General features: G+C 56.1%; 2 protein-coding genes across 3 annotated transcripts in view; both read right to left on the bottom strand.

Moving 5' to 3' along the window:
• Nucleotides 1-3,975, bottom strand: part of ST6GALNAC6 (ST6 N-acetylgalactosaminide alpha-2,6-sialyltransferase 6) — a 17,363-nt gene extending 13,388 nt beyond the window's left edge. The window contains exon 1 of the mRNA XM_040482420.1: nucleotides 3,927-3,975. The gene's annotated coding sequence lies outside the window, so the exon portion shown is untranslated. The remainder of the gene's footprint in view (nucleotides 1-3,926) is intronic.
• Nucleotides 3,976-5,833: 1,858 nt separating this feature from the next.
• Nucleotides 5,834-15,564, bottom strand: ST6GALNAC4 (ST6 N-acetylgalactosaminide alpha-2,6-sialyltransferase 4). Of its 2 annotated transcripts, XM_040482430.1 has the most exons (6): nucleotides 15,452-15,564; nucleotides 14,927-15,013; nucleotides 13,238-13,423; nucleotides 9,248-9,660; nucleotides 7,383-7,490; nucleotides 5,834-6,524 (listed from the first exon to the last, which is right to left on the bottom strand). In XM_040482430.1, the coding sequence occupies exons 2-6, from the start codon at nucleotides 14,936-14,938 to the stop codon at nucleotides 6,335-6,337; spliced, it is 909 nt and encodes a 302-aa protein (XP_040338364.1). In that variant the 5' UTR covers nucleotides 14,939-15,013; nucleotides 15,452-15,564; the 3' UTR covers nucleotides 5,834-6,334. The 2 variants fall into 2 exon arrangements, with proteins under 2 accessions (XP_040338364.1, XP_040338365.1); XM_040482431.1 differs by lacking the exons at nucleotides 5,834-6,524; nucleotides 7,383-7,490 and adding an exon at nucleotides 7,535-8,292.
• Between the last annotated feature and the right edge of the window lie 2,482 nt (nucleotides 15,565-18,046).

An 18,046-nucleotide genomic window follows, 5' to 3' on the forward strand; every position in this document is an offset into this window, starting at 1 on the left:
GGGGAGGCGGGCGGAGCCTGGAGGGGCCGCGGGTGGCTCCGCCCCCCGGGCGGCGCCGGCGGGGAAGGGCGAGGGGCGGGCGACCCCGGGACCCGGCCGCGCTGGCGCGTCGCTTGCCCCTCTGGGCAGCCGGTAGGGGCAATGAAAACCGCAACAGCCTTCTGGAAACCTTCAGTGTGGGTCGGGCCCGCTTCTATCTCGCTTTACTGCCGCCACGACCCGGATGGGGAAACTGAGTCCCGGAGCACGCTGAGCTTGGAACCAGTTGAGTTCCTCTCTGGGCCCCCTTCCCCAGGACCTCCAGAGCCCTGCATCCAGGAGTCACCGTGGGTGAACTCACCGGTCCTCCTGTGGATTCAAGTCCAGCTGTGTGCCATCCTACCAGATGTTGGGTCGTGGCACATTACTTACCTTTCCTCTGCCTCTGGAAAACCGGAAGAACGACCTCATAGGGTGTTTTAAGGATTCAAAATGTTATGTTACTTATAGGTACTGGGGTATACATGACATCATTTCATGTGACAACGAAACATAACAAGTTAAGTAGCCGTTCTAGGAGCCTGGTTAAATAAAGGCACAGCCCCGCTAAAATGGATGATGTAGGGTCCACATGCACTGACAGGAAGGCATGTCCAGGATATTTACAGGCTATTTTAGTGAAGAAAGCAACTTAAAGAAGTTAATCATTCTAGAAAAGGAAATGGTAAAACTTTGCTTTCCCCTCCTGCATGTGTGTAGTCTGGAGAAATTCTTTCACGTGTACACAACAAAATCCTGAGTGGCAGTCCTTGAAATAACACGAAACTGGACACAGCCTATATATCCATCAACAGGAGAATGGATTTGTTTCGTTTGCAATATGCGGCGGTGAAACATTATATAGCAGAGAAAACGAACAAGCTACAATGACATGGATGGGTTTTAGAGACACGAGCGGTGAAAAAGACAAGTCCCAGAAGACAAAACTACACACTATATTAAGCATACAGCTGGCAGCAGGCTACTTCTCCCAGCCAGGGAGGGGGTTAGCTTTTGCCTATCCGAATGATTAAAGTTTTACAAGCAAGAACACAGTTGTCTCTGTGGGGTAGGCAGGGATGCAGGAAAGGGGAGGGAGGAAACAGAGGCGGGCATTTCTAGTGCCACTCTGGTCTTTAAGTGGGACATGGGTTTTGAGAGGTTCACTATATTGTTATGTTTTATAATTTACAAGAATGATCTATGCCACCATTTGTATGTATCACAGTAATTTTTTTTAATGTGTATTTATTTTTGAGACAGAGGGAGACAGAGCATGAACGGGGGAGGGTCAGAGAGAGAGGGAGACACAGAATCGGAAACAGGATCCAGGCTCTGAGCTGTCAGCACAGAGCCCGACGCGGGGCTCGAACTCACGGACCATGAGATCATGACCTGAGCTGAAGTCGGACGCTTAACTGACGGAGCCTCCCAGGTGCCCCATGTATCACAGTTATTAAAAGGTGAAAGAAAGAGGGACGCCTGGGTGGCTCCGTCGGTTCAGTGTCCGACTCTTGATTTTGGTTCAGGTCATGATCTCATAATTCGTGAGACTGAGCCCCAAGTCGGACTCTGTGCTGAGCCTTTTTGGGATTTTGTCTCTCTCTCCCTCTGCCTCTTCCCTGCTCGTGCATGCAAGAGCACCCTCTCTCTCTCTCTCTCTCTCTCTCTCTCAAAAATAATAAACGTTTTTTAAAAAGCACTAAAAAAGTGAAAAAAGGACAGAGATAATCAAATTAAAATAAGGAGATACTTTTTTGCCTATCAGTGATTAAAGTGTTAAGAGTGGTTATTTCTGCAATGATGAGATTATGGGCTGCTTTTTTTTTTTTTGGCTTAACTGTATTTTCCAGAAATTTTAAGATTAACAGCCACAGTGTTTTTATATTTAAAAACTGAGTTTTTAACTTATAAAAAAATGAACTGCATCTATAGCATGATTCCTTAAAAAAAAAAAAAGACAACTATCGGGGCGGGCGGGGGGGCGGTGCCTGAGTGACTCAGTCGGTTAAGCATCTGACTTTGGCTCAGGTCATGATCTTGTGGTTTGTGGGTTCAAGTCCCGTGTCGGGCTCTGTGCTGACAGCTCGGAGCCTGGAGCCTGCTTTGGATTCTGTGTCTCCCTCTCTCTCTGCCCCTCCCCCGCTCGCAATCTGTCTTTCTCAAAAATAGACATTAAAAAAAAATTTTTTTAAGTATATAACTATCTATGCCTATATATTTGTACACAAAAAGTCTGGAAGAATCCACACTGGACCACTGGCAGTAGTTTCCCCCTGGAGAATGGATGTGGGGCAGGAAGGGTGGGTGCTACCTTTATTTTCTGCTTCATAAAGTTTCAGGCTGTTTACATTGGACTCATTTGTTAATACCACTTTGTTTTAAATTAAAACCAAGGGGGGGGGGTGTGCCCAAGGTCCTTCCTCCAGGTTGTGTAGACACTGCCCACCAGGCAGTGGGGCTCAGTGGGGAGGGCCAAAGGTGGATTCGAGGCTTCTTGCCCCTCTGGTGTCCACCTCCATCCGCTTCCTGAGCCGCACCCCACTTCAGCCCCAGACCTCTCACCCTGCCAGCAGGAGGACACAAAACCACAGGGCAGGGAGCAGGGCAGCCGGGTGGGAAGCTTGGTTATGGGGGTTCAGAGAACAGGAGCCCCTTGCCCAAAGTCACCCCTCAGGTTAGAGCCTCTACCAGGGGTGGGGGGGTCCTGTCCCCAGCTCTTCTTCCTGCCCCAGGCCAATGACAGGGACTAGGGAGACCACAGTGTTGCAGAACCAGTTCCTGGACCAAACCCGGACCTGGAGCTCCCCCCTCAGGCCTGCCGGGCCAAGGCTTATTCCAGGAAGCTCTGCTTCCCTTTTCCTGGGCCCCCCCCCAAAAGAACCACTTCAATAATAACAAGGATAAGAAAAACAGCCCCAGTGTGTCGCATGCCAGGTGCTTTCTCCTGTGCTAAGCACTTTGCAGATACACCTCACTGAATCCTTAAAATAACCTATGCGATGGGTACTACTACCCTCCAGAGGGAGAAAGTGCCACTTGGGGTGCGCACAGGTGCCCAGGCTGGGATTCCCCCAGGCCTATCTGCTGAATAACCACAAGTCATTCTGCCCCAAAGCCCAAGGCCTGCCCCACACCCACGGCAGGGCTTTCATGGACGGGTGGCCATGGCCAATTCTGGTACTGTTCTCCAACTCTGCCCGGAGCGGGTCCTCCCCACAGAGCTGCCCGGAGCGGGTCCTCCCCACAGAGCTGCCCATCCATGGTGTGGGGGAGATGGCCTCTGCTTCAGGCCTTCTTGTCCCAGGGTGGGGGTCCTGAGTGTGACCACCTTCCCTTCTTATCCCTTAGCAATCTTTGCACTGTTGGGATTTTTCCCTTCCGCGGGGCCCTAGAAGGAGCCCTCAGAGACTCCCTCACCTGCCACCCTAGCTCCCAATTTACACAGACCCAAACCAAGGCCCCGAGAGGGGTCAAGACTTGCCCAGGTCTCTCCCTCCTGGGTCCTGGGCACAGCCAGTGTGGGAGTCAAGCCTGGGAACTCCAGGCTCTTTTCCTCTGGACAGAAAAGAGGCCAGTGAGCGTCTCTGGCAGGTGTGGGCCTGCACACAGGAGCTGCTCCCAAGCGCATGTTCCCAAGACCTGGGCAGTGGGTCTGGAACCAGGAAGTAGCTGGCCCCAAGTTCCTTCTGAGAAGAGGCCCCTTAAGACACCGCCAGGCTGTGAAGCTCACCTGGTTTCCCCTCTGACCTCAGGAGGAAGTAGATGAGTCCTCAGCAGGCCTGCTGAGGGGACAAAGGAGCAGGGGTGTGGACAGGAAAACAGATCCCCGAAGGGGGGCCGCACACAAGGTGCCCCACCCGGCCACACTCCTCAGAGCTGGGAGGAAGGTCCCGCCCCCAACTCACCTCCTGGAAGCTGCTGGAGCTGCAGTGGCAGAGAAGGGGCTTCCTCGGAGAGCCTTCAGCAGGCCCAGAACCAGTCACCAGAGCAGCCAGGGGTCATTGTCTTTGGCCCGGAGGAAGAAACTGGTGGACGGTGCCTGCCAGGTCACCATCCCAGAAAGACACATTATTTAGGCCAACCCAGCAATAAACATCCCACCCGGGGGCAGGACCAGGACAGAGGCTCCTCTGTGCACTGGGCCCAGGGGCTGAGCCAGCATCTCCTGGGGGACGGAGGAGGAGGAGGCAACCTCTTGGAAGGGGTGTGAGTTCAAATCTCCCCAGAAACAGCAGACTCTGTCCTTGGAGACCCAGGACAAGACTGTGAGCAGGGAGGCAGCTGGTCAGGGCCAAGGAGGGCAGGGCCGATGCTGAGCAAGGGAGATCCCATTGAAAATGATAGTCCCACACATCAAGTGTCATCCCTGGGGCCACCTCGGTGAATTCATACAATCCCATGAGGTAGGGACTACTTTTTTTTTTTTTTTTTTTTCTTTTTTAAAGTAGACTCCATGCCTACATGGGGCTTGAACTTACAACCCCCAAGTCAAGAGTCGCACGCTCTACCAAGCCAGCTGGGCGCTCCAGTGAGGACTACTTTAATATCTTTCACAGATGAGGAAACTGAGGCCAGGAGGAAGGCACTAATCTGCCAGGATCCCACGGCAGGAGCCTGAGGGAGGCCAGGTCTCACTCCAGAGCCCTCCCTCCGAGCCTGGAAGTTCCCCCACCAACCCTCTGCCTGCCAGGTTACATCCCACCCTTACCTCTGCCCAATACCTGCTCAGAGACACTGGCCACTGCCAGGCCAGCAGCTGGCGTTCGGCTGCCAGCCTGCTCCTACTTCCCCAGCTCAGGGCTCTCCCCGCTCCTCCCACGCTTGCAGAGCCTTCTGGGCCTGCCTGGCACTGGGGCGGGGGAGGCCGGGCGCATAAAGCAGCGCCGTGGGCCAGGGGCCGGGTCTCCAGGCTCTCCTGAGAAGGCTGGGGGCAGCAGGGGGAGTGTGCTCCCTGGCACCCCGGCTCTGTGGCACCACTGGCCACATAGTTTGCGGGGTGCAGCGCCAAATGAAAGTGTGCAGCCCCTTGTGACAAAGCACTGTTAAGAATTTCAGGTTGACAACAGCAGAGCGTTACGCTAAGCATAAGATCCTAAACAACTGCGCAAGTCACATGCCCGTGAGGTGGGCCCCAAGCCCTGGAGCTGGGGGAGCTAGGACCCCAGGGCTCCTCCATTGCAGCTGACAGCCTGAGGTCCTGGGGTCCTGGTTTTTCATTAGTTTCCTGGTCTCCAGATTAAGGATGTGCTAACTCTGTCCCGCTCCCCAAGGTGGCCCCAGACCCTTGTTCACCGGCCCTTGCTGTTTACTGGTGAGTCTGTTTTTCCCACCCTACAGGTGAGGAAACTGAAGCTCTGCCTGCCTTTCTTGCAGTGTGACCAACTTCAGAGTTAACAGGGGATTTAACGGGCAAGATCCTTGGAATTTAACCCACGGAGCAGGGAGGTGACACGGGGCGGGGCACTTTCCTTCCCACCCTGAGTCATTTCCTCCCAAGCTCTGGACTCTCCTCCCACCGGTACAGGACAAGGGGTACCCTGGAAGCTGCTGAGGTGGGGCATTCCCCGTGCCAAGTGCAGCCAGGGAGCCAGACTTCCCGGCCTGGTGAGGAAGAGGCTTCCTGACTTGGCGGGGAAGCAGGTAGGCTCCTGGGGAAGAAACACGTGGGCAGGTTAAATGACAGAAGTCCAGTCGGCTGTGGGCCCGGGGAGGGGCCCAAGGACCCAGCCTGCCCTCGAGTCAACAGGTTATGGGATTGTGGCAGGGAGAGGAGCCCCAATCCCCACCCCCAGACACATGACCACACTTCAGACAGGCTTCCAGAAAACACATGTTTACCCGTACACTCCAGAGGCGGCCCTGGCAGTCACAGTTCAAAGGCCCCTTCGCCCAACGAACCCCAAGCTCCAGCCTGGGAAATGTGGCACCGAAGGCAGGTGGAGGGGGGACAGTGAAGAAGGACCAGGGCTGTTGAAAGATCGAAGATCACAATGCTGGTGAGTTGAGGGGCCATCAGCCCCGGGGGCAAAGGCCACTGGACAGACCCAGAGGGGGGGGGTGAACCCCAAAATGAAGATTTGGATTACTCAGAAAGTGGGGTGCAGGGAAGGGCTGCAAAGGTCACCACAGTCCTCCTCTTCTCCCCCTCAAGTCGGGAGGCCTGAGATGGCTCCAAGTGTCCCCAGGGTAGGGCCAGAAGAGACCTTAGGTCCACTAGGCATGTGGCAGGAGACAGGATCCATAAATTAAATGTTTCCGGTGGAGTGTGGAACGGAGGCCCGGTGAGGGCCTTGTGGCTGGCTAGGCGATGGGGCTACTGGGTCCTCCACGATGGGTGGGCAAACACAATGGGCCTCTTCTTGGCCCAGCGGGAGAACACGGCCTTCTCAGTGATGAAGCGGTGGGCGCTGCGGGGCGCCCGCTCGTGGGCCAGGTACATCTGACATTCGTCCAGCCGGCCCTTCTCAAAGTAGTGGTAAGGCACCGAGGGGTGGCTCTCCTCCCTGCGGGTGGGGAAGAGGGACAGGCGTGGGGCACCTAAGCTTGCCTGCCTCCCGCCACACCCTGCCACCTACCACGACCAGCCCCTCACCAGGGACTCCCTGCCGGAGCACCCCCATGCCTGGTCCCGGGGAAGGTCAGGACAGACAGGGGAGGCGCAGGGCAGCCCACGGATCCCACGGGCCAGGGTTTGACCCTGGCTCTGGCTCTTGCAAGCTGGCCGCTTCTAGGCTGGAGACGTACTCTGTGAGCATAAATAACCTGTCTGTAAAACGCAGACGGTCACCTGAGACCACGGGTCAAAAAGATGTAAGATTGCAAAGCGCCTTGCGGGTTCGGGGCTTCCGGTGAGCGTCCCGTCAGTCCCCGCGGCTGCACCCCCACCCGCTCATCAGCACCGTGCACACTGGCCGTCTGGCCCGGGGCCATGGCAGAGGGCGCACATGGGCTGTCATCTGGCCCACGTGCTCACCAAGCAAGCTCCAAGAGAACAGAAAACAAAGACCCGGGGCCCGTCCTGTCCCTTGTGCACATGTTCCTTACAATAATACTGAACTGTTGTGATATCAACGGCAACAGCTTCGACGCAGCTGGTGCCTGATGATGCCCTTCTGAGCACCTCGGTAGATTTATTCTCTCTCTAAACGTTTCTACGACCTTCTGGGGAAGGTGTGATCGCTCTCTCTTTTACATATGAGGAAAGGGAGGCCCTGGGCCCCAGGGGTGTCTGAGCCTCAGCCGCCCACGGGGGAGCCCACACACCCCGTGCCCCAAGCTCCCCCAGGGTGAGGCCAGGACAGGGGGCCCACGGTCCTCCCCGCCCCGGCCTTTCCTCCCGCCTAGCACCCGGCTGGCCTGACCTGCAGTAGCTGTCGCTGACCATTCCGTAGACCACGATCTCCTCGCACAGCTCCAGGGCGAGGATCATGGTGAACCAGCCGGTGCTGAGGAAGGAGCCGGACTGTCTCCTGGCGGGAAGGGGCACAGTCAGTGCAGCCGCGTCCCTCCCCAACGCGGGTCTGAGCAAGGAAGGGGCTGTGCGACAGGCCCAGCCTCAGCTGTCTCCAGGCACGGCGCTGGCCACTCTCCCAGCCAAGGGCCCTCACCTCGACCCCTACAGAGGGGGCCCTGGGGAAGGCTGGGGAGGGGACAGAGCCAGCCCGAGATCAGCAGCAGGAAAGAGGTGCAGCTGGACGCCAACCCAGGCTTGTTCAGCCCCTCACCACCCACAAGGGGCTTGAGCAAACCCCGAGACGATCATGTGAGGCCACTGAGCACAGCGGGTGAGAGTGGGGAAGACCCCTGTCTGAATTCAAGTTGGTCTCCAATTCAAACCCTACGTCTGCCCTAGGGTATCAGCTTTGCTCACAAACCTCTCTGAGCCTCACTGACCCATCTGTGGAATGGGGAGAATTATATAGGTAGTTATGGGGAGGGAACACTGTCAGCTCAGCACCTCCCCTGGTCCCCACACCCAACTGGGAGCGAGGGACTGTGTGGGCAGCCCAGGGCTCAACTCTCTCAATGCACCAGCACTGGTTACCCTCCCAGACGAGGGCTACTCACATCCACCTTGACAGAAGGGTTATGGGGTGGCTCACTCTTTCAAACTGGGTGGCTAGGAACCTGCCATGGCCGGTGCTAACATTCTCAAGGGAGGGCCAGGAATGCTGAGACAAGAAGGGGACAAAGAATGTCAGGCAGGGAAGGGCACCTTCAGACGGGGTGGTCGTGGAGGGCTTCTCTGATGAGGTGACATCCCACCCAGACCTGAATAGCAAGAAGGAGTCAGTCACAGGGAGGCGTGAGAGGAGAACATTCTAGACGGAGGGAAAACATGTATGAGCCCTGCAGGTGAGAACCAGTGTAGAGATGTGAGGAGGCCCAGAGGACGGGCAGGTTGAGAGAAGGGAGATGATGAGATCACGGAGGCGGGCCTCGTAGGAGGCTTACAGGCCAGGGGAGGGGAGGGACGAGAGCCTGGACTTTATTCTCCACGTGAAGGGAAGCCTCCGTCAGGTTGCAGGCGGCTGGCGCTCAGACTGCAAGGGGACAAGAGTGGCGGCAGCAAGGGGCTGCTACAAGCACAGCGGAGGCTGGGGCGTAATGGTGGCTTGGGTCCGGGTGGCACCTGTGGGCACAGGAGAGTCAAGAGGCCACCATATGCCGCAGGTGATGGAATGAAAGGAGGCGGGTACAAAGCCCAGGTTTCTGGCTGGGAAACTGGAGGCTGGCGGCCGGATTTCCAGAGCTGTGGTGGGGGTGGGAGGAGCCGGCGTGCGGAGGAGGAGGCTGGGAGGAGTCTGAGTGTGAGATGAAAGGAGATCCTCAAGGCAGAGGGCTTAAGGCAGTGCCTGGTGCAGGAAGAGGGCCGTTTGTACCGTCACTGTTACTTCTGTCATCTGGCAGGGACTTCAGAGGCCAATTCAGATCTCAGGGAGTATCCCCTCCCGAGGCCAGAGCTCCCGACACCGCTCCCCGCGGCAGTGCTCCCCAGCCTGTGCTCGTAAGGCCGGCCACCGTAGGGGCTTTTGGATCTATGTGCTAACTCGACGAACGACAGTCTCTCTGATTCTGTCCCCCATCAGAGGCAGGAGCATGTCTGCCTCCCTCACTGCTGAACCCCAGCGCCCGGTGGAGCAGACCCGTGATGGACAAGAAGCGGCTTGAGAAGGCAGGTCCCCAGCCAGCAGGGAGACCCCCCGCAGGCCGGCCCCAGGCTCACCGGTTCTTGCCCGTCTCGTCCTGGAAGACCTGGTCGCAGTAGGCCATCATGCGCTCCGTGAAGGTGTAGACCTGCAGGCCCGGGTACATCTTCGTGAGCTGTAGCAGTGTGCGGTAGGTACGGCCGCCCAGCGCCCGGTCCATGTGCCTGCCCTGGCCCCACACCACGTAGAGCGTGTCACGGGCGTGCTGGAAGTAGTGGGAGTAGTTGCGCAGCAGCAGAGGCACACTCGTGTGCGAGACCACGCGCAGGGTGCTGCGCCGGCCCACGTCGGCCTCAAAGCCCACGGTGGGTGCCTGGTTCATGCGCAGCACGCACTCGGCACTGTCGATCTCCGCGCCCAGGCCCGAGCCCAGCATCTGGCCGGAGCTGGACACCACGGCACAGCTACGGCATGGTTCTCGGACCAGCGGCTGCAGGGAGAGGCAGAGAGGAAGAGAAAGGGATGAGCACACAGCTCCCACATCCCCGTCCCTCCACCCGGTAACAGCCACCGCCTTCACATGGCCCCTGTATCAGCTGCAAGTACGGCGTCAACCCATTTTGCAGATAAGGAAATCGAGGCTGAGCCGGGGGAGTGACTTTCCTACGGTCACATGGATAGCAAGTGGCAGGGCTGAGACTCTGCGTTCAGAGCCCCATCCTTCCTCATTGGCCACCTTCATGTCCCTTTTCCCTATTGCTGAGGCCCTAATACGCCCTCCATCGTGGGTTTTTTTTTTGTTTTTTTTTTTAACGTTTATTTATTTTTGAGACAGAGAAAGACAGAGCATGAACAGGGGAGGGGCAGAGAGAGAGGGAGACACAGAATCAGAAGCAGGCTCCAGGCTCTGAGCCATCAGCCCAGAGCCCGACGCGGGGCTCGAACTCACGGACCGCGAGATCGTGACCTGAGCTGAAGTCGGACGCCCAACCGACTGAGCCACCCAGGCGCCCCATCGTGGGTTCTTTATTACGGTTACGTGAGCAAACATTTATAAAGCACTTGAAGCGGTACTTAGCACACACTGGTACCAGGGGTCATATATGTGCTTGTTAAGCAAACGTGAACCTCGGCTCTTCACAATGACTCTTAGGCCACTTCCTCCTCTGCCTGAGCCCCACTCATGTTGTGCCCGGTTTGTAAGTAAAAGAAGGGTCTTTAGTCTTTAAGGTTTCACAACATTGAGAGCGTCTGGCTTGGAGCCTGAATCCTGGTTCTGCCACTTCCTCTGTCTCTCTGAGCCTCAGTTTCCTCATCTGTCAAATGGGGATGAAAATAGCATTTACTTGACCAGGTTGTGAGAGGACTCAATTAAAAATGCCTGGAGGGGGGGCGCCTGGGTGGCGCAGTCGGTTAAGCGTCCGACTTCAGCCAGGTCACGATCTCGCGGTCTGTGAGTTCGAGCCCCGCATCGGGCTCTGGGCTGATGGCTCAGAGCCTGGAGCCTGTTTCCGATTCTGTGTCTCCCTCTCTCTCTGCCCCTCCCCCGTTCATGCTCTGTCTCTCTCTGTCCCAAAAATAAATAAAAAACGTTGAAAAAAAAATTAAAAAAAAAAAAATGCCTGGAGGGGCGCCTGGGTGGCTCAGTCAGTTGAGCCTCTGACTCTTGATTTCGGCTCAGGCCCTGATTCCAGGGTTGTGGGATCAGGCCCCCGAGTGGGGCTTTGCACTGAGCGTGGGACCTGCTTGAGATTCTGCCTCTCTCTCCCTGCCCCTCTCCCCCACTCACGTGCATTCTCTCTCTCTCTCTCTCTCTCTCTCTCATAAAAACATAATAATTAGGGGCGCCTGGGTGGCTCAGTCAGTTGAGTGTCTGACTTCGGCTCAGGTCATGATCTCAGGGTTCGTGAGTTTGAGCCCCATTGGGTTCTGTGCTGACAGCTCGGAGCTCGGAGCCTGCTTCGGATTCTGTGTCTCCCTCTCTCTCTGCCCCTCCCCCCACTCATGCTCGGTCTCTCTCAAAAATAAATAAACATTAAAACAATTTTTTTAAATAGTAATTAAAATAAAATAAAACTGCCTGGGGAATGATTAGCCCAGACCCAGAGGACAGTGAGGGCCCAACCATCTCATTATCCCCCGAGAAGCTGAAGCTGAGCCAACATGTCTACAAATGTTCACTGGCGGTCAGGGGTCCCAGAAAAAGACTTGCTCCCCACCCCATGTCTCCATGCCCTCCCGAGAGGACACGGGTTTACGATGGTCCCGTATTCCTCTCTGAGATATTTTATATCAGACCTAATGTTGATTTAGGGATTCACAGGCCCATTTTCCATGCCTCCAAAAGACAGCACGATTCCTTTATTCTGCCCACAGTTTGGGCCTATCCTGCCCACTGTGGTCTATTCAGATCTGAGGTCACTGCTAGCCCCAGGAGATATTCAGCTTGTCCCACGCAAGGGCTTTAAACTATTTAACTGCAATCAGATTTTTTTCCGGATATCCAAAACCTGGATTTCTGGCCCAGAGGATCTGGCCACCTCGAGCCCATATCCGAATGAGCTCGAGTGTCTGAAATAAACACCGGCCACCACCACAGAAGATGGGACATCATCTACCCGGCCCACCCCACCTCTTGTCCCAAGTGGCCAAACCCCCAGTGGTTTTACATCTTGATCAAATATTTACATGGCACCTGTTGTGAACACTGGCCACGGATCACCCAGTTAGATCAGCAGAGCAACTCTACAGAGGTAGAAACCAGAAGATTCTTGATTCATCGGTAGAAGTTACCGATGAGGAGGCAACCAAGGCTCAGAGAAATGAAGGCCCAAAATATGTCTCCTCCGAGCCAGGGTCCCTGAACATGCCTCCCTCTGACCTTTGTGCTCAGAGAGCCATCACACTCAGAGCCAGGAGCTTTCTGTGCCGGGTGTCGGTATGGGATGCCTTTGAGAAAGCTACTACGGGGGGCCACTGAAATCAGGGTGAGGGGTATAACGTACTCCAATCTGCACCTGGCAGAGCAAGCATGGGGACGGGGGCGTCATGGGGCAGGGGCCAAAGCTGCCTCATCACCCCTGAGCTCCAGTGTCCCCGTAGCCCCACGAGAGGGAAAGGTCTGGGGCTGACATGACTTTTCTCTATCATCTCCATCCCCAGCAGCGATCATCAGCACAAGACAGGGAGCATCCAAGGCACCAAATACACACTTGCCGAATGAATGGCTTATGTGCAAACATAGTTACATCTAAAGACAGGAGCACCTGGGTGGCTCAGGCGCTTAAGCGTCACGATCTCACAGTTCGTGGGTTCGAGCCCCGCGTCAGGCTCTGTGCTGACAGCTCGGAGCCTGGAGCCTGTTTCAGATTCTGTGTCTCCCTCCCTCTCTGCCTCTCTCCTGCTCATACTCTGTCTCTGTCTCTCTCTCAAAAACAAACATTAAAAAAAATTTTTTTTAAAATACATACACCGAATGATACACAGATCACCATGATGTGAAGGTGTCTGTCTCCCCCACCAGACTGGGAGCTCCAGGGGTGAGCTCCAGGGGTGAGCACCCTGGCCGACTCACCTATTTTACCTCCAGTACCCAGCTGAGAGCAGCCAGACAATATTTACTCAATTAAAAAACAAAAACAAAAACATTTCTAGAGCGCCTGGGTGGCTTATTTGGTTGAGCATCCGACTCTCGATTTTGGCTCAGGTCATGATCCCAGGATGATGGAATTGAGCCCCCACACTGGGGTCCACACTGAGTGTGGAACCTGCTTAAGATTCTTTCTCCCTCTTCCTCGGTCCCTCCCCCCTGCTCGTGCTCACTCTCTCTCTCTCTCTCTCTCTGGAAAAAAAAAAAAAAATTACAAAATAAAAAAAAATAAATCCACTTCCTCTTAGAACTTGGGACTCACAGAGGTGTAGTGACTGCTCAATGTCACACAGCTGGTGAGCAGAGGGGCCAAGCCTGGGGTCCAGGCTGGCCTGGCACGCGCCTGGTTCTCACTTATGCCCAGAGAGTAGGGGGCACCCTGGCCGGCCTGTCTCGACATGTTGTCCGGCCAGCTCACCTTCCCATCTGGCACGCTGCTATATCCGCTGAAGTGCAGGGGCCCTGGCACAGTGGGCCTGGAGTTGGTGGACGGGTGGGGGTCCAGGCAGGGGGCCAGGCAGAAGGACAGGCAGGCCCAGCAGCACAGCAGGATGTAGGCAGCTGAGAAGCCCGAGGAGCACAGGATGACAAGCAGGAGCCGACCCTGGGGGAGACAAACAGTCATGGGGTGTGTGCGGGGGGTGTCCCTGGGGCTCCTCTTAGAAGCTTATGCTGGGGTGCCATGCTCCAGCCTCATGGGTCCAAACCCCAGCTCGGTAGCTTCCAGAACATCAGCAGAGCCCAGAGTTAACCAGGGCTTCCTCTGGGCTGCTCAGGCCCTGGAGACAAGCCCTTTTATTCCTCCCATGTTCTAGATAAGGGATCCGGGATGAAAACCCGAGGCCACACAGCATGGAAACAGGATGGGCCCTTCAATCCAGGCTGCAGAGCCCATACTCTTAACCAGAAGCCTAGGTGCACTCTGTAGCCCTGGGTGCAACTCTCCACCCCTCTGGACCTGCTTCCTCTTCTAAAAACTCAGGGCCCGTAGCACCTGTGAGCTCACCGTGAGGCCAGCGGTAACAGTGCTGTGTAGACTATAATGTGCACAAGAAGACGCAAGAGTGGCCCCTCAGGAGGGCAAACCCTCCTCCTTCAGACCTTGGACTGAGGCCGCCAGGGTGCCCATCCCCTGTCCCCTCCCCCAGCTGACTTGGTGCCGGATCTGGATCAGCAGCCCAGGTGAGTAAGGAGGATGGCAGAAAGGGAAGTGTCACTCAAGAAATGGTTTCAGTAATTGACAGCTGCTGGTTCAGAGGCTCCCACCTCCAGAAAACATGCGCCAAAGGCCACGTGAAGCAGGACGCCCTCCGGGGGCCCGCTGGCCCTCTGAGGGAGTGCCCCCACCAAGCCTTTCAACGAGGAGCCCCGACAGGGCGCACGACCTGCGGCTGCTGTCATGTGCTGGGCCACCCTGGTCACCATCTGTGTCTCTCTGGGCTCTAATATTCTCCCAGCCCGCCCAAGGCAGAGGTCCCTCAGCTGGCCCGCAGAACCCACCCAGCAGCTGGCTGGTACTCTGAAAATCGGAGGTGGGAAATGCAGCTCCCCGCCCCCGCTCCCCTCCCAGGGCATATCCTGCCGGAGGCCCACCCTTCTCTGCCCACAAGCCACATCAGCTTCTAAAAATAAATCTGTCTGTGGCCAGCTGTGCGGGGGAGGGGGTTCAGCCCCTGAGGCCTCAGGCTCTGCCCACAAGGGGCCCAGAGACCCGGATTCAGGCAGTGGTGGTGGACTCCCCACAACATCCAGGGTCCTCTCCCACAACCAGCAGCTCCTAAATAAAGTTGAGGGCAGCTAAACTGAACTTTCGCACCATATCCCCCTCCCAGGTGGGTGCCTCACCTGGGTGACCTAGGGGATACCCACAAGAGGTAGTACTGTTATCTCCTCATTACAGGGGAGGCGCACAGGGCACTGAGACCAGAGAGGGAACACCACTTGTCTGAAGCCACACAGCCTGCCAGATCAGGCAGGGCTTTGAGGCCAGTCTCCCCTTCTCAGCTCAGGAGCAGTGGGTCAAAAGTGAGTCAGTGCTGGGGTGGGAGAGGCTATGAGGCTGCTGTGCCGGAAGTTCCCCAAGAGCCTTCCTCCTTCCACCACTTACCGGAGCCTTCATGCTGTTGCCGCTGCTCAGCAGCCTGGGGGCTGCTGTCTCCAGGGCTCAGGCTGGGAAGGGGTGGCAGCCAGGCACCTGCCAAGATCCAGAAACTCAGAGCTAGGTCCCAGGCCCCTGAGGAACCTGCCCAGGGAAACTGAGGCAGGGAAGGGTATGGGGCCAGGGTCAAGGCAAATGGCTTTCGGGAGTCAAACGCCTTAAAGTCCCCAAACACCGGACAGCGCTGTCCGCATCCTAAAAGACCTGGTATCAGGTGACCTTCGGGAAACCTCAAACCAACCCAATCCCCATTGTGCAGATGGAGAAAGAGAGGCAGGGAGGGGGAGCCCTCGGCTCAAGGTCACCCATCGAGTCTGGGTCAGTTAGAACCAGCAGCCTGGAGCCCCGACTGCCTCCCCATCCTTCCTACCTCCCTACGGGCGGGAGAAACGGAGAGGCCTGAGGCGGGATAGGACGAGAGATTTCCACCCCTCTCCCAGATTCCACCGCCCCTTCCCCCGGCCGGGAGCTAACCAGACGGGTAGGCTGGGGCGCTCCGGCTGTTCTCGATCCACCGCTCGGAGCTCCATGGCCCGCAAACCGGGCGGGCCGGGCTGGAAGCCTGAGCCCCGGGGCGGAGGCGGCACCGCGGCCGCGGCTTCTGGAGACTGGAAACCGAACGTGCGCCGCCGGCAGCGGGGGCGGGGTCTGCGAGGACGGGGAGGAGACAGGCGCGCTGGGGGCGGAGCCCGGGAAGAGGGAGGCGGGACCTACGAGCACCGCCTGCGCGGCTGGGGAGGGAAGTGCGTGGCTGGCGGCGGGGCCTCCGGGATGGGGGCGGGGCCTGCAGGCCGTGGGCGGAGCCGGAGCTCCCGCATCTCCCCTTTTCTGCCCAACCACGTTTCTCCCAAGCTCCTGCCGGGGATCCGAGAGAAAAGGCTCAGCGGGGGTGGGAACCAGGGCGCCTCCGTGGCTGCCTAGCCTTCCGGACTTGGGTTTCTCCATTTCTGAAATTGGGGGGGTGGGTAGGAAAATTAAGCAGGGGCTTGGGGTCAAGCAGCCCTGGGTTTCAAGCGGGTAGGGTTGCCAGATTTAGCAAGTAAAATACAGGACACTCAGTTATATTGGAATTTCAGATAAACAGTGTATAATTGTATTAAAAATCTGACTTTCCGGTGTAACGGGGCGTCTTGTATTTTCTCTGTCGACCCTAGCTGGACTGTCTCTGGTGGTGTGACCTACACCTGAGCCTCAGTTTTTCTCCTCTATGAAGTGGGGATAATAACAGCACCTACCTGCCAGTGGTACAGTGCAGAGCAGCTGTGACACTGTTAGGATTCGAACCCAGGGCAGTCTCACTGCCACGTAGTGGCCACCTATTTTCACCTCCCAAACACCCCCTCCCAAAATATATAAAATTTATATATAAAATATATATAAATATATAAAAATATATTTATTATATATAATATATATATATATAAAATATATAAAATATAAAACCTATATATATACATAGGTCTTACCTATGGAGGTCTTACCACCTCCACCACACCCACCTCCCTCTATGGGGCCTTCCCCTGGGATCCAGGCTAGGTTCCTGCTCAGACCCCATTTCAAACTCCATTCACCTTTTTCTCAAAGGCTCTGACGTGGGCACGATGCCAAGGTACCCACGTTCTGATCCACACCCAGATCAGCAACTTCCCAAGGCTACCTGCTCAGGTGCAAAACCAAGTCGGCCATGACTCTCCCCATCCTATTGCGGGGAGGGCATGCTGAGGCAAGCCCTGTCCCTGGGCCTCCTTTGAGCATGGGCCTACTTTGTCCCTGCACCCTAGCCTGGGCATAGTTCAAGGGTGGTGGCCCAAGTTCAAACTCTCTCTGTGGCCTCCCATTCACACAAGGCCAGGCACACAAAGCCTGAGTCCTTCTGCCCCTGACCCCCAGTCTTCATCCTTCATGTTTCTCTTCCTCATAGACTCAACCCTAAGGGGTCAGTTGTGAGAAATTCCCTACAGATCCATTCATTACCCACAATGTCTGGTGACCTGATGTGAGGATTCTTTCTCTAAAGAGGCAACACCCTCCTGGCCACATGGAAACAAGGATGTGCCCAAATGTCCTGGGCTCCCAGAGCAGATGAGAATCATAAATCCACAGTAGAACTGACACCGGGAAGTCCTGCAGGCTCAGATAAAGCTCTTCAATTTGGTTTTTGCAAAAGTCCACTCTTTATCCTGACCTACCAAGCCCTGTACAGTCTGAACTCCTGCTTTCTTCTTAATCACCATCTGCTCACCCTGGTCACCCTTCTGACCCCCAATCACACTGAGCTCATTCCTACCTCAGGACCTTTGCACTTGCTGTATCCTCTACCTGGACTGCTCTATTCACATAGCCAGCTCCTTCCGGCCATTCAGCTCAACTGTCACCTCTTCAGAAAGGCCCTGGCCAACTACTCTATGTGACACTGCCTGCGCATCCCTCTCAGTTTCACCTTGATTGGTCTTTTTCATAGTAATCATCCAGCACGATGTGCTAGATCATGTCTGTTGAATGAGCAATTTAGGACAACCAGGAGTCCTGGGCCCTGTGAGATCTCGGATAAGTCATGTCGCTCTCCAGCCTCAGGCTCTGGCTTAGCCCATTGTGAAAGACCCCAGCTAGGTGAGGGGCTGAGTCATGCTTATCTATGAGTGCAGGACTCTCAGGCTCCAGTCCTGTCAGACCCAGGGGAAATGTAGGGCCAGACCTTCTGTGCTGCCCCACAGCCACAGTTTCCTCAACCCACCCACCTCCTGAGTGATGACCTTAAGGCCTCCATGTCTCAACTTCCTGCTGAGCCCAAACACGAAATTCTCTGTGGCTTGTGCCAGTTCAGAGAGGTTGAATATCACCCAAGGTCACCCAGACAACTAGGGGTGAGGACAATTGTACACGCATTCCAGAAGCCCACACTCCAGGGCGGTGGCATTCAACTTCCCTTCCCTCTCCCTTCCCTCCCCACCATTTTTCTTCATTTCCTCTAAAGGCTAGTGGAATGGCAATGTTTGGTATCGGCTGAAGGGCTTTCCCAAGGTCAAGCTCCAGTCCTGGGGGGTCAGCTCCTGGCCCACAAAATCCCAC

Source organism: Herpailurus yagouaroundi, unplaced genomic scaffold (genome assembly GCF_014898765.1).
Source record: "Herpailurus yagouaroundi ecotype Mexico unplaced genomic scaffold, PumYag 160, whole genome shotgun sequence".
NCBI classification, from domain to species: Eukaryota; Metazoa; Chordata; class Mammalia; order Carnivora; family Felidae; genus Herpailurus; species Herpailurus yagouaroundi.